Source organism: Pleurodeles waltl, chromosome 5, assembly GCF_031143425.1.
Source record: "Pleurodeles waltl isolate 20211129_DDA chromosome 5, aPleWal1.hap1.20221129, whole genome shotgun sequence".
Classification (NCBI taxonomy): domain Eukaryota; kingdom Metazoa; phylum Chordata; class Amphibia; order Caudata; family Salamandridae; genus Pleurodeles; species Pleurodeles waltl.
In genome coordinates this window covers 304066364-304079550 of record NC_090444.1, presented here as the reverse complement: position 1 = coordinate 304079550, position 13187 = coordinate 304066364, and the positions used below count along the sequence as shown (strand labels likewise).

General features: G+C 42.7%; 1 protein-coding gene across 1 annotated transcript in view; it reads left to right on the top strand.

The window, feature by feature from the left end:
- Positions 1–13187, top strand: part of LHCGR (luteinizing hormone/choriogonadotropin receptor) — an 836395-nt gene that overhangs the window by 69568 nt on the left and 753640 nt on the right. Inside the window, exon 3 of the mRNA XM_069236543.1 lies at positions 7995–8069. Within this exon, the coding sequence (XP_069092644.1) occupies positions 7995–8069 (75 nt within the window). The remainder of the gene's footprint in view (positions 1–7994; positions 8070–13187) is intronic.

The following is a 13187-nucleotide window of genomic DNA, read 5'->3' as shown; positions in this document are numbered from 1 at the left end:
TCTTTCATCAGCTCTATCAGGAAGGAATGATGAATTTGCATGTATTTGTATAGCAGCGCATGGTGCTGTGCTGCAGCTCAGAGACGCTCTACAAGATATAAATACAGAGACCCTCATTACGAGTCTGGCAGTCCTAGGACCGTCAGAATCATTGTGGCGGTCAGACGGCCGCCAATTCGGCGGTCCGGCCTCCACATTTCGACCCTGGGGAAAGCGCCAAGGTCGGACCGTCGGCACCGCCACGAATGTGCACGGGTGGGCCGGTGGTCTGAATTCGCCAGGGCAGCGCTGCTAGCAGTGCTGCCCTGGTGATTATGACCTCCGTGTCTGAAGGCTTTTGCATGGGGTTTCCACCGCCATGCAAAGGCTGATGGAAACGTGGCATTGGGGGCCCCATGGGGCTTCTGCACTACCCATTACCAAGGACACCCCAGTCACACTTTTTAATGCCTGATTTACAAGCAGTGAAAAGCACGACGGGTGCTGTTGCACCCGTCACACCGCAACACTGCCTCCGGCTCTATTACGAGCAGGAATCAATGTTGTGGGTAATTTCCCGCTGGGCCAGAAGGCAGAAATGCTGTTTCTGCCTGCTGGCCCAGCAGGAAACTCATAATAGGGCCAGTGGGCGGAATACTGAACTGGCGGTCTTCTGGACGCGTGAATTTAGCGGACGGCCTCCTTAGCCCGTCAAACTTGTAATGAGGCCCAAAGTGTGTAAAGCATTCAAATATCATAAAAGAATAATTAAATAAAACACAAAACCAATGTATAATAATAGAAAATATTGTCATCTTTAATTTGACACCAAAACAATTAAAATCAGATAAGGGGAACCGGAGATATGAATTTTTAAAGAAGAAATTTTATTTAGTGCATCAAATCTAACTGCGCCAATCTGGGCATCTGGTCGCACTTGATCAGTGCAAACTCAAATTTTGAGGCCAACCACGATGGAGCCCTGCTTGGGTACAGAGAGTAGGAGGCCTTGGTCAAAGTTTTACCTTCAGACAAAGTCATTTTTCAGGACGAGTTTCTCACCGGGATGAAGTCGCAGATTGAATCCAACCTCTGTGGAGCCTTCTTCAGATATGTGTTGCCTGGGACCTCGGTGAAGAATTCTACCTTTGGACGTAGTTGATTTTTCAGGATGGAAATCTTCATCTGAGCTGAACTTGAAATTGGTTCCGATGTTGCTGGAGTCCTCCTTGGAAAGGCTGCGCAGGAACCCTCTGTCAACTTTTTTACGTTTAGACTTTGTCACTTTTTTTGAAGTTTTTTCTCTCTGACGTCTGATGACCTTCCACAGCAAGCCATTTTTGAGTCGCCGTCGACGGATTGCCTTTCCAGGAGCCCCAGGTGAAATCCTGGAAGTATAGGGCTCTGGAGCTTTTCAGCAGGATAAATCTGCAAGTCAGGCCTGGTTGCGGTCAACGTAAGCTGGCTTGACTCAAGACGTCGGGTCGGTCCGTTTATGAAGCTTTTTACCAAAAGTTCTCTAATCTACTCCAAACTTCTGGACCTTCTTCCAGAAGGTCTTTGAAGGTCCTTTAGGTGTGCACAACCCACCCCAAGGTTCGAGAAGCTCTGAGTTGCTCCTTGAGGGTTAGGACTCCAACTCCCAGAATGCACTTGGGTCAAACCCACAAATGACCACTGGACAGTGGTCGGCTGGTCAGTTTCTTCAGGGCCTGATGCAGGGGACTCTGGTCAGCTATTTTCTACCTGTAACAAAGAGGGAGATCCTTCTTGAACCAGTTGAAGACAGATAAAGTCCTTTTTGTGGTGAAGTCCATGTGCGCAGCTGGTGCATTACCTCAGAGTGCAGTGTCCAGGTGGGTGCAGACCAGGGGGCCAGCAGGGCAGTCCTTCTTCTTCTTATCTTGTTCCTTATAGGGATCTAAGCAGGGGAGCTTCGTGACCAATTATGTGCAGGCCACCACCCTCTTGGCGGTTAGGTCTGGCTGAGCCCACCCACTGGTGTGGCTACATTCCCTTAACATACTCCTCTCCAGCCCTCTCCTAATCTAATCAGCGGGGCACCTGGCTGTATGGGTTTGCACAAAATGGGGAGGTCCAGAGCGCCCCAAATGTCCTTCCCTCCTTTGAAGTTCAATTTCGCTGCTCTCTCCCCATCCTGTTTTGTCATCTGCTGAGGCAGATTTCCTCACCCAGGCACTTCCTTTGTCATCAGCCCAGGCAATTGACACCTCATCAAGGCAGCCTGGCCAGGCTGCCATAGGCTGGCCAATCAGAGAAGGGCACTACAGAGCTGAAGTTGGCAACTTTCAAGTAGAGTTCTAAAAATCTTTCCCTGAGTTAGTTATAATAAATTCAACAATGGCAAGTTGTTGGATTTATTATAACAATCAGTTTGATACCAAACTTGAAATATTTTGCTCCTTTTGAGATCTTATTAATTAAAAAAAGCCTATGAAACCCATTCACTACAGTGAGGGAAAACAAATTTGGCTATATGTCCTTCACCAGGGCTTATAAAACAACTTTTATAAGGTCCCTGCTTATCGTTACACTGCACTCAACCTTGAGAGCACCTAGGGCACACCTTATGGGTGACTTATATGTACAAATAAGGTAGTTTAAGACTTTGGAAGTACTTTTACTTCCAAAGTTTAATTTGAAGGTAACTTTAATTCAAAAGCAGCCCGCAAGGCAGGCTTGCCTTTAAAATGACACTGGGCACCTCAACAGTGCACCTATGGTTGCACTACCTACACTGGCGTCCCTAAACCTACATGCCCTACTGTACACTAGGGGCTTATAGGTAGGTTGATAAGAGTCAGTTATAATTAGCCTAATTTGCATATCCACTTTACACAGAGCACTGGCCTTGAGACTAGTTACCAGTACCCAGGGCACAGCCAAGAGTCAGTCACCACCAGTATCTGTCCAAAACATTTGGAGGTGGCCAGGCAAAAAAGAGGACTTTCCTACACTCAGCATAACAGACCTGAATTTTTAGGTCGGCTTTTGGAAGCCAAAACCTAGAAGAATGCAAGTCTCCCTTGAATCTCTGAGGTAATCCTCAACAGAGTGTTAAATTGGGAATATATCCCCTATCAGGGGAAGTACTGGGAATGAGTGGATCCACCTGGTCTACCACTCAATAGGGATAATCCATGGGGCTAGGGATTCTCTAGCCAAGAAAGCTCTTTCCAGTCTGTCAAGGGATGCCTGGAAGGGATGTCGACACTTGTGAGCTTGTGAGTTGCCTTCCAGAGGTAGTAGGCATCATCTAGCAGCCTTGGAGGTTCTGAGGACCCAGAAGGTCCTTCATGATCATATCTCCAGTTGAGGAGTTCTAGTAGGCCTGTGGTCAGATGGATGTTTCTCCTCTCTTGGGGCACTAGTGTATTTGAAATGACCTTTTTAATAGATGTGTCTATCAATTTAACCAGGCCATCATTTCATAGGACGTACTACATTTACTCCTCCTCCTGAATGTATGAGAATTCACTCCTGTATATGATATTTATGTTCTGCTTAGTAGGGTATTAGAAAGTCTAGAGCAGGCACCAGACAGGGGCCTTACTTCCAGATTCAGACAGGTGGAGATATGTGCAGCACATGTGTGCTGTATTATATACATGTCAAATTCAGTGGGGCTAAGGGTAACTACATCCTGTTATTTCACAGGCTGCTTCCTCTACTTTGCCCCAAAAGTCATGGAGGTGAAGGAGAAGATTTAAATTAGTGTAATACAGACCCCAGTAAGGAATGTTTAGCTCCAGGCGCTGCGGGGAGAGAAGCACTCATGTGCAGTCAATTACTGTGAAGATTGTAATCTCTGTTCATTGTCCTCAATTTGTGTGTTTGTCACAGACCTGACTCTGATTTCCGGGTAGGGTGACCACCTGTTCGTAATTTACACGGACCATCAGTAATTTGGGGCAGTTGCCCGATGTCTGTGAATAATGCTTTAACAGACAGCGTTTGTTGGCAATTTCAATTAATTGCAAGTCAGGCTGGGTTGTGGTGAACGTAAGCTGGCTTGACTCACAACGTCGGTCCCTTTATGGAGTTTTTTATCAAAAGTTTTCCAATCTTTTACAAACTTTTGGATCTTCTTCCAGAAGGTCTTTGAAGGTCCTTTAGGAGTCCACAACTCACCCCAAGGTCGGAGAAGCTCTGAGTTTCTCCTTGAGGGTTAGGACTCCAATGCCCAGAATTCACCTCGCTGTAGCATGAAGATCCTGTAGGGCACCATGGAGGGTCGTTGCTGGAGATTCATGTTGGTGGTCACCACAGGCTGTCGATGCTGTAGCGCAAAATGCAGATCTTGCTTTGCCAGTCATTGCTGGCGGTCGCTGTAGCAAGAAGATTCTGATTCACTGGAGCTTCACGTTCAGCATAGATGGCATGATCTTGGCGTGAACAGGCCTATTTGTGGTCATAAAGCGCCAAAAACGTCAGGTCTTCTCCTTTTCTTCAAAGGGGAGCTCAACTGATGCCCCACCAAGGATCCGAAACCTAGGTGTCACACCTCTTGAGGATCAAGAACTCGCCCCAGCAGAGGCCAGCAGGGCTCAGGCAGGACCAGTTGCAGCAGATCTGCTGGGCTATTCCAGAGGGGACTTTGGATCTTGTTGTGTCCAGTCAGTCAGTGGACCCTTGGAGTCACTTAAGGCTGTATTGAAGGATGCAGGGTTAGTCTTCCTTTTCAGCAAGCAGGGCTGGCCTCAAACAGCGGGGTGTCCTTCTTCTATAGTATCTACAGGTCCAGGAGTGTACTGAAGAATGGGTCTGAGGGTCCTCTTTTTATGCATGGTGCCCACTTTGAAATGGGAGAAGCTTCTGGAGTTTTCCTCCAACAGAGGTATCTGGAATTTTGTGCCTCCCTGCCCTGGTCGAAGTCTGTCTGGGGCCACAAAAAAACTAGTGTGAGGTTCTTTGTGTGTATGCTGAGCTAGTGCCTTTGTGTTACGAGAGTGGCAGGTGACAGATCTGCCCCCCCATCCTGCCACGAATGGCTCATCCTGTCAACACCTAGACCCTCTATTGTGACAATATCTGGGAGGTATACACAAAGTTCAACTACATTTAGTCATGTGGCCTAGGAACAAACTGCAGTCACCAAACAGGACATGAAAATGCCAACTTTCTAAAAAAAAAAAGGCATTTTCAGAAGTGTGGCTTAATATCCAACTTTACCAGTAAAAAGGGATTTAAATTACAATTCCTGAGACACCAAACTTGACTTTCCTACCTGCTTTCAATCAAACGTTATCAATGTAATAAGGTACCCCAATGTTATCCTATGGAAGAAAGGAGGCCGTGCGATAGTGAAAATGAATCTACAGGAAATGTGGAACTTAAAAACACATCAAATGTTTTAAACACATTGTACCCTGCCCTTTTGGTTGCTTAGGACTTACCCTAGGGGAGATCTAGATGTATTAAAAATAAAGGTTTAGGCCTGGCGAAAGGTGTATTGTGCACACACAGGCTGCAAAGGCATTCCTTAGACATGTTTAAAAGGGCTACGTACGTGGGTGGCACTATGAGTGCTGCAGGACCACTAGTACCATTTAATTTACAGGCCCTGGGTATATGTAGTGCTGTTATACTACGGACTTAAAAGTAAATTACATGTCCCAATTGGACGTAAGCCAATTTTACCTCATGTAGGGGAGAAGGCACAAGCATCATATTACTGATAAGTACTGGTAGAGTGCACAGAGTTCTAAAAGCCAACAAAAACAAATTCAGTAAAACAGAAGGTGAGTAGGCAAAATGTTTGGGGTCACCATGTTTAATCTCGGCTTATCGACTTGTCCAAACCGTGCAAACCTGATCTAGATCAGGGCAAGCCTCCAAATTAATTGGAAAAGCAGAGCCAATGGTCTGGCTTCGCTACAAGAGCCATAACATGTTTGCCATGAAATTTGTGCAACAAACATCATGTAAAAATGAAAAAGTATCTTGAAAAGTAAAACAAAAAGTATTCCTTGAAACATCAGATTATATCACTGTATAACAAGACATTTATTAACTGATAGTTTTTAAACATGAAGTTGGAAACATTCATGTCCCTGTCCCAAATACATAGTTATTTGTTAACAAAGTGGCAATTTGTTGTGATGTGCACCCTTCATGTGGCCTAGATTCTTATTATACAAGTGGCAATACTATAGTCTATTAAAACAAACAGAAGAGAGATATTTGCCAAGGACCACACAATTAGGTCAAGAGGGGAAGTCAGGATTAAGACCAGTTTTTCTAGTTTCACACTGTACAGTTCAGTCACTAGATAGGAGTCTCTCACCTGTTTTACATCAAAGGTTAATGCTTTGTCTTTAATACTGGGGGCATTAGCTTAGGTCATTGATGGCATGGCAACATGAAAGCTTGACTCGTTCTGGGCTCAGGGCTACTAGAGGTCCTCAATCGGAGCGAGAGCAAGGCATTTGTCTTGAGGTTTGCTCGAGCCTTCAGTGGCTCGCCCACCTTTAATCTGAGCCATTACATTTCTTCACTGTGGCCCATTTCCCGGGTCATCATATTTGAGAGCACCTTAAAATAATTCCATTCAGGATGCACACTGTACAACACACTTTCTTATATACTGTTTAATTGTTCCTGATATAATGTTTTAACATTTTACTTAGTGTGTTAAAAATAAACAAGCAAAATCAAATGATATACCAGAATATCAAAATACAGTTCTATTTTCTCACAACACTACAGCATTGTCAGTGCTATACACTTTGTGAGTCAAAAAACTTACAAATAGTCAGAAAAGTACTTGTGATCACTTTAATGCTTTAGTGGCAAACTCAACCAAGCCACCTCACCAATTTTGGACATGAACTATAAACTATTCCACTATTAGCTAGAAAGAGTTTAAGCACTTTTTTCCATGTACTGTTTCAATGGACCTCAAAACAATCTCCTGGTATTGACTTAATGCACAACATGGCTGCATAAGTATCTGCAGACTCATTACAGAGGGCAACAACCTTGAAACAGAGTTCAAGCTTAGGTAGCAGTCCTCTCATCCACGTGGTGGCTATTCAACGCTTAGCTAACAGTAAAAACAGTGCTACCAGTTTCCTGTACACCTTTTGGGTCTGTTCAACATACCCCCTCAGAGTCATTACAGGAGTGATATCTATAGGTTCCTCAAAAATCACCCAAATCACCTTAAGCACCAATCCCCAGACTGGACTAACACAAACTATTTTTGATATCGAAGTTGTGAAAGCAGAACTTCAGATTCAGGTTATTTTGACATTTCCTATAAATCTAGTATTGAGAACAAAGAACTTCTTAAGTTTTGGGGCTCTGATAAAAATGTATGCTTTCAAAAATAAAAACTAATATTAGTGCTACTGCCTAACTCCAAGTTCACGTTCAGCAACAGAGAGCTTCTTCTGACACTATCATTCATGGTGCAGAGGTAGAACTGTAAATTGTCAGCATATGCGTTTTATAGTTTTTAAATCCCTAAATAAGTCCAGCTACAAATAAGATATTGATCAATGCTAATATGTAATATGCAAACCTAAGAACATAAGCCTATTTCAACTTATACTTGTGTCAAGTGTCTGATTCATAAGTTCATGACTCAAATTCTCCACAAAAATTGTCCTGCTTTTTGACCCTTCATCCTCAATTTTTACACTCACTGTCCAGAATTTGCTTCCTTGCCAGGTGGTCACCCTCAACCTAACCTGCTTCTGGGACACCGATGAAAGTGAGATGTACAGCAAGACGTAGAGCCTCTTCAAGGGAGAGGAACATGCTGATTTCATTAAATCTGTTGTCTCTTCCCTATGTTTTTGAATTTAACTGAATGTTGGAAAACATAATGAACAAAGTAATGAATAATCCTTGCCTCTTACCCAGACATAAAATTCACGCTCAAAAGTCAACTCATTTGGATTCAACATGTACATACTAAGCATTCACCTCTATTATTTGATTTACTTAAAAATAGTTCAATTAATATGCATTTTTTTGGTCATTTACAGATTAATCTCTGAGAGTGATTCTATAGAAAAAATAGAAGTTAATGCTTTTGAAGACCTTCCAAACCTGACTGAACTGTAAGTGTTGTGACTATCTAATGACAATGTATTGTTGTACTACATTTGTTTCACCATGTTTGGGAGGACACTACCTGTTAAAGCACTGATCACAGGATGGTTTTGAACAGTTAACATGTGCAAGGTGAACAGTCTCAGTTATGGACGTATAGTCATTTATAATGTTATGCTGACATGGCATAAAAAAAAAGTGGCAAGCTCTCCATACCAGACATATAGAAATGTATCTGTAGATAACCTTTAAATTGATTCTGGGATGCAGAAGTACGCCTGGCACATAGGAAAGAGATCATCCAGTACTGTTTGTAATTGTCAATCAATACAAAAATGCCAAATTCAGAAGTACATAATTAGGATTTATGACATAAGTCTGGGAACAGCTTGGAATGTCTAAAATACCTTGGTTAATAATGAAAATAAAAAGTGCAGGAAGAACGCAACTCCTAGATGTAAAGCAAAGGAACGAAGATAAATAAAGGAAGGGCAAATGGTCTGATTTTAACTTCTTCATCCCAGGTCTTACATGTGAAAAAGACTGGCCTACTTGTAGACACACTTCAAGCACCATAAATATAGCAAAGGCACAGAGACTCCCTTACATTAGGCCCATCCCACATCCTGGAATAACTGCCCAAGCATAATGCCAAAGCTGGGCAAAGGAGGGAAGGTGTAATGCTTGGGACAAGGAAGAGAAAATTAGAGCAATGTGACCATGGGTAAAAAATGTAGACATTACAGCCTAATTTCTCTTCCATGTACCCATCCTTATATGTGAGGACACACCCAAGTGAATAGGCAGCTTCAAGCTGAACCTTGATGTAAAAAATGTCACATTCCAGAAAAACTCCTAATTTAGGAACTGAAGAAGCAAGACTGGGGCACATTTCCAGGAGACCAAACATTTCCTTGCACACCATTCCGAAAGGAGGCCGAGAGGCAATTGCATGCCATCTTATATGACACCTTTCTATAGGCTTGAATAGCTGTAGCCACAACTTCAGACAAGCCCAGATTTGGAAGCTTATTGGCTCAATCTCCACTCCAACAAGCACATTTTCAGAAGAGAGGATTGTGATGAAGAAGAAGAGCAAAGAGGAGATGGGTTCACATGAAGAATCTCTTCTTCAAGGATAGCTGGAAGTTGATCAGAAACCAGGATATCCAGGTCCAGAAAGATACCACAAGGATGACCCTCTTGTAGCACCTCAAAAAACAAGCTAACAACTTCAGTATGACAGGAAAGGAAGTAATGCAAAGAGGAGACACTTGGGCTATGAGTGGCTCAAGTCATTCATACTCCAGGTATCCATTTTCAGGAATCTGGAGCAGTACACTGGACGAAGGGTGTAGACCCTGGTAGCAAACTAGTGTGTTACTGGGTTGCCATACCTTCTTCACATTTGGAGAAACACTTCCAGAGACAGGCAAACCTCTTGAGAAAGGGGAAACATTTGTCTCAAAGATTCTGCCTTCACACGGTCCACACCCCTGAGCTGGGCTGCTGATAGACATAAAAATACTTCTCTGTCCACTGGAGAGACCATTCTGCAATTAGTGGTAGAATTCAGCTGTAAATGCCCTCTGGTAGTTAACATAGGCCTTGGTTGTTGCACTGTCTGCCCTGAACTAAGTTAGCTAATACCTTTAAAAACCTCAGGATTGGAGGCAGCCACAAACAGGTTCTTTGAAGGGTCATACACGAGGCAGTTGTTGGAAATGACCGTCTTTTGCATGGTATTCTGTGGCATACTATGTTAGATGTGAGCCCGGGATTATCAATTCAGAACGGAATGAGGTCCGCCAGAGAAGAGTGCTAACCAGTGGTAAGGTGCTGTGTTCCCTCTTTAAACATAATGAAATTGGCATACACCTGATTGACATATTTAACTTACCTGTAAGTCCCTAGTATATGGTACCAGCTTATACCCAGAGCCTGTAAGTTAAATCTCACAAGAAGACTTCAGCACTCATTGTGCCATCCACTACAGTGAAAATATAAACATAACAGCATGCCTGCTGCCAGTATCCTAGCTGTGTAGGTTTTAACTGCAAATTCGACCTGTCAAAATATTCCCTTTTGATAGGCCTAAACCTTCCTTTCAAATATTTATAAGTCACGCCTAAGTAGGCCTTATTCCCGATCAGCCAGGGTGCATGTTATTTAAAAGTAGGACATGTAAATGTTTAATGTTAAACTTGTCTTTACAACGACTACCACCTCAAGACAAGTTTCACTATAGCAAGCTGTTCCATGTAATAATATTGGGAATCATTTTTAAAAACAAATAGTGGTGTCTCTGGAATGGGACCAGCTAGAGAATTAATAAAAAATATTTTATTAGTTATTAAAAATCCAGTTCAATGGTGGAGTCAGATTTTTTTCTAAATATGACAGAAAAGTAATTTTAGAAAGTTGCCTTTGCCCTACCTGAAATCCCTGAAAGTGAAATCTGCATTTTGACAGTCGGTTGATCAGCATTTAAATAAGTGTGAATGAGGTGTGAACGTGTCCCCAGGAGCAAACAATAAGCTGGCCTGAATGGGCAGAGATGGCCCACCTGAACCTGACAGAATATGCATGGGGAGCTGGGAGGATCTTTTTTTACATAAAATTATCAAGTCCTACTTGAATACCACATCCTGCTTGAGGGGCTTATTAGGACTTCTCAAATGACACTTGGGGCACACTTTAAAGGGGCCTCCCCATCACAGCCAACTGTTAGTTGATACTTGGATGGTACCCTTCTTTTGTCATCTGTTCCTCAGCTTCACCCCATCGTAGACAGTCAGGCCTCAATCACAGTTGGCCTCTTTTTGACATTACAGTGTCAAAGTCTGTTAGACAGGTCTGCTGGATTTACATATAAACTCTGGGGTGCACTTCAAAGGGTGAAGGTAGGATGTCAAAGCAATTTGTGTGTATTCAACGTCTGGTTCATGAAAACTCAGCTTTGTTCTACCAGACTTCTGGCTCTGAGGTTTTTGTGGGTACAAGGACAGGGACAACCACAAACTGATTTTTGGTGTTTGATGTGGGAGGACACTATAATAGTCATAGTACACACCCAGCCATAAGAATCCAAGTTTAGAGTGGCCGAAGACTTAAGCCATCTTGAAAATGCCTAAAGTAAGTAGGGTTAGCCCAGGAAACTTTACTTCATTGGTTAGAGTGTGCTCAGGGGTCATTCCCACCCACTAGACTGCACCAGGCTTAAATGTGGCATCTTCAGACTCTCACTTCATAATACTCCTGGACCAGTGGAAGATCAGAAGGAATGAACCAGCTGTCTGGAAACTGAGAACAGCCTGTAAGACTGGACCTACTCTTCTTCTTGTAACCAGGAAAATGAAGTGGACTCCAAGGATCATAAGACTAACCTTCAGTTAAAGCTACAGGGACAAAACATGCTACAAGAGACCCTTTCCTTCAACTGCCCAGCTGACCCGTGACAACTGGACCTGGACCGGACCATATTATTGGCCTCTGCCTGCCTCCCTGAGTCTCTAAATGCCTTCCCATAGGGCCCATGGGGCTGCTGAAGTGTACTTCTGTGGCAGATTGTGACTTAAAGAACTAAAGTCAGAAGGTAAAATCTTTGACCTTGACAAACCTGGTTAGTGTATTTGAAGGATGCGCCATCAGTTCAGCACCAAATTGTGCATAGGTCTTGTTCTACTGTGACCTTTGACCAGCACTTTGTTTTTTTTTGGAGCTATTTCTACTTAACACTTTAAAAATTATAACTCTGGTTCTGCTTATTTGATTTTAGTCTTTTTGGTGTCTTTTGCTTATAAAATTTTACTACATTTTTCTAATTCGTTTTGGAAGTTTTATTGTCATGCATTTCAACTTTATTGCTGTTTTAGTAGTGTATAAATACTTTACACATTGCCTCTAATTTGAGCATCTCAGCTCTGTGCTACAGCTATCAGGTGTTGAGCTCTGGGTTATTTATTGACTTCAGAGGTTTAACCTGACAAGGCTTGTGGTTATTACTTGAGGTGGTTACGTTCCAGCTTCAACTAATAACCCCATGTTTTACAGTGGTCATTTAGATATAGATGGAGGGCTCTCCTTCATTATGAAGGCAAGCAACCACCAGGCTAGACATTTTTTTAACAACTTTGTTGCCAAATAAAGATGCAAAGATAGGATCTTAGCAGATAAGGGGAAAAACTGACTGAACAGTGTTTCTCCTGAAGTGAATTGATTGAGCCATTTCAGATTTTGAGCCATCCTAATCTAAATACATTCAGGACTAGAAATATATGAAAGCATATGCATTTATTTGCCCCTTCTTGGGAATATGAGCAATAACCCACTTGTTTCAAAGGGTTTTGAATTCTTATATTAGAACCTGTGTTTTTTCCAAATATCAAGCCCAGGGGTAATCAAAGGCCCTGAATCTAGAGGCATAGAGGAAACTTAATTATGTACCCTCCACAAAAATATCCAGTGCCCAGGTATCTGATATAACTTGTTTTTAAATTTCTAGGAAGCATCTGAGTCTTCTCACCACTGATATATGATGCCTCAAAAAGACTAATTGTCACAAGTGTTGCGGCTTGGTTGAAGAATTAGAAGAGGCTTTAGACAAGGATTCCCAGTTCTTGCCCCTAAAGTGACTGGCACCATCTCTGAATTGACCTTGAGCAGGGTGATGTTGGCAGCAGAAGTATGCTTTGGATTTGGTAGACGATTTTGATAAATAAGCCCTTATTACTAGAAGTAAAGGGCAATGCAGGCTGCCTTCTTTAGAAAGACTTATGAAGGAGATCATCCAACTGAAGTCGAAACAAAGAGTGTACAAGAGAATGCAAAGAAAGAACAGCATATTTCTGAAAACCCCCTATCTTTAAATCATTGGTCTAGACATTACGTTGAGCAGCTCCAGAGAGCTTGCAGTTCCATCTTGGCAAGAGGATCTGCACAATCCTTACCCTCCAGGATAGCAGTGGAAAGAATCCTATATTTGCTGACCAAACTCACAGACGAAAATGAGGACTAAGATGAAGCTCTCAGGCACATGCATGATATGCTCTGACAAGGCCTTACATAAGGAACTATCCACCTTCCTATCCAACACATTTGAAGGGGAAGAGCCCTTAAAATCACAG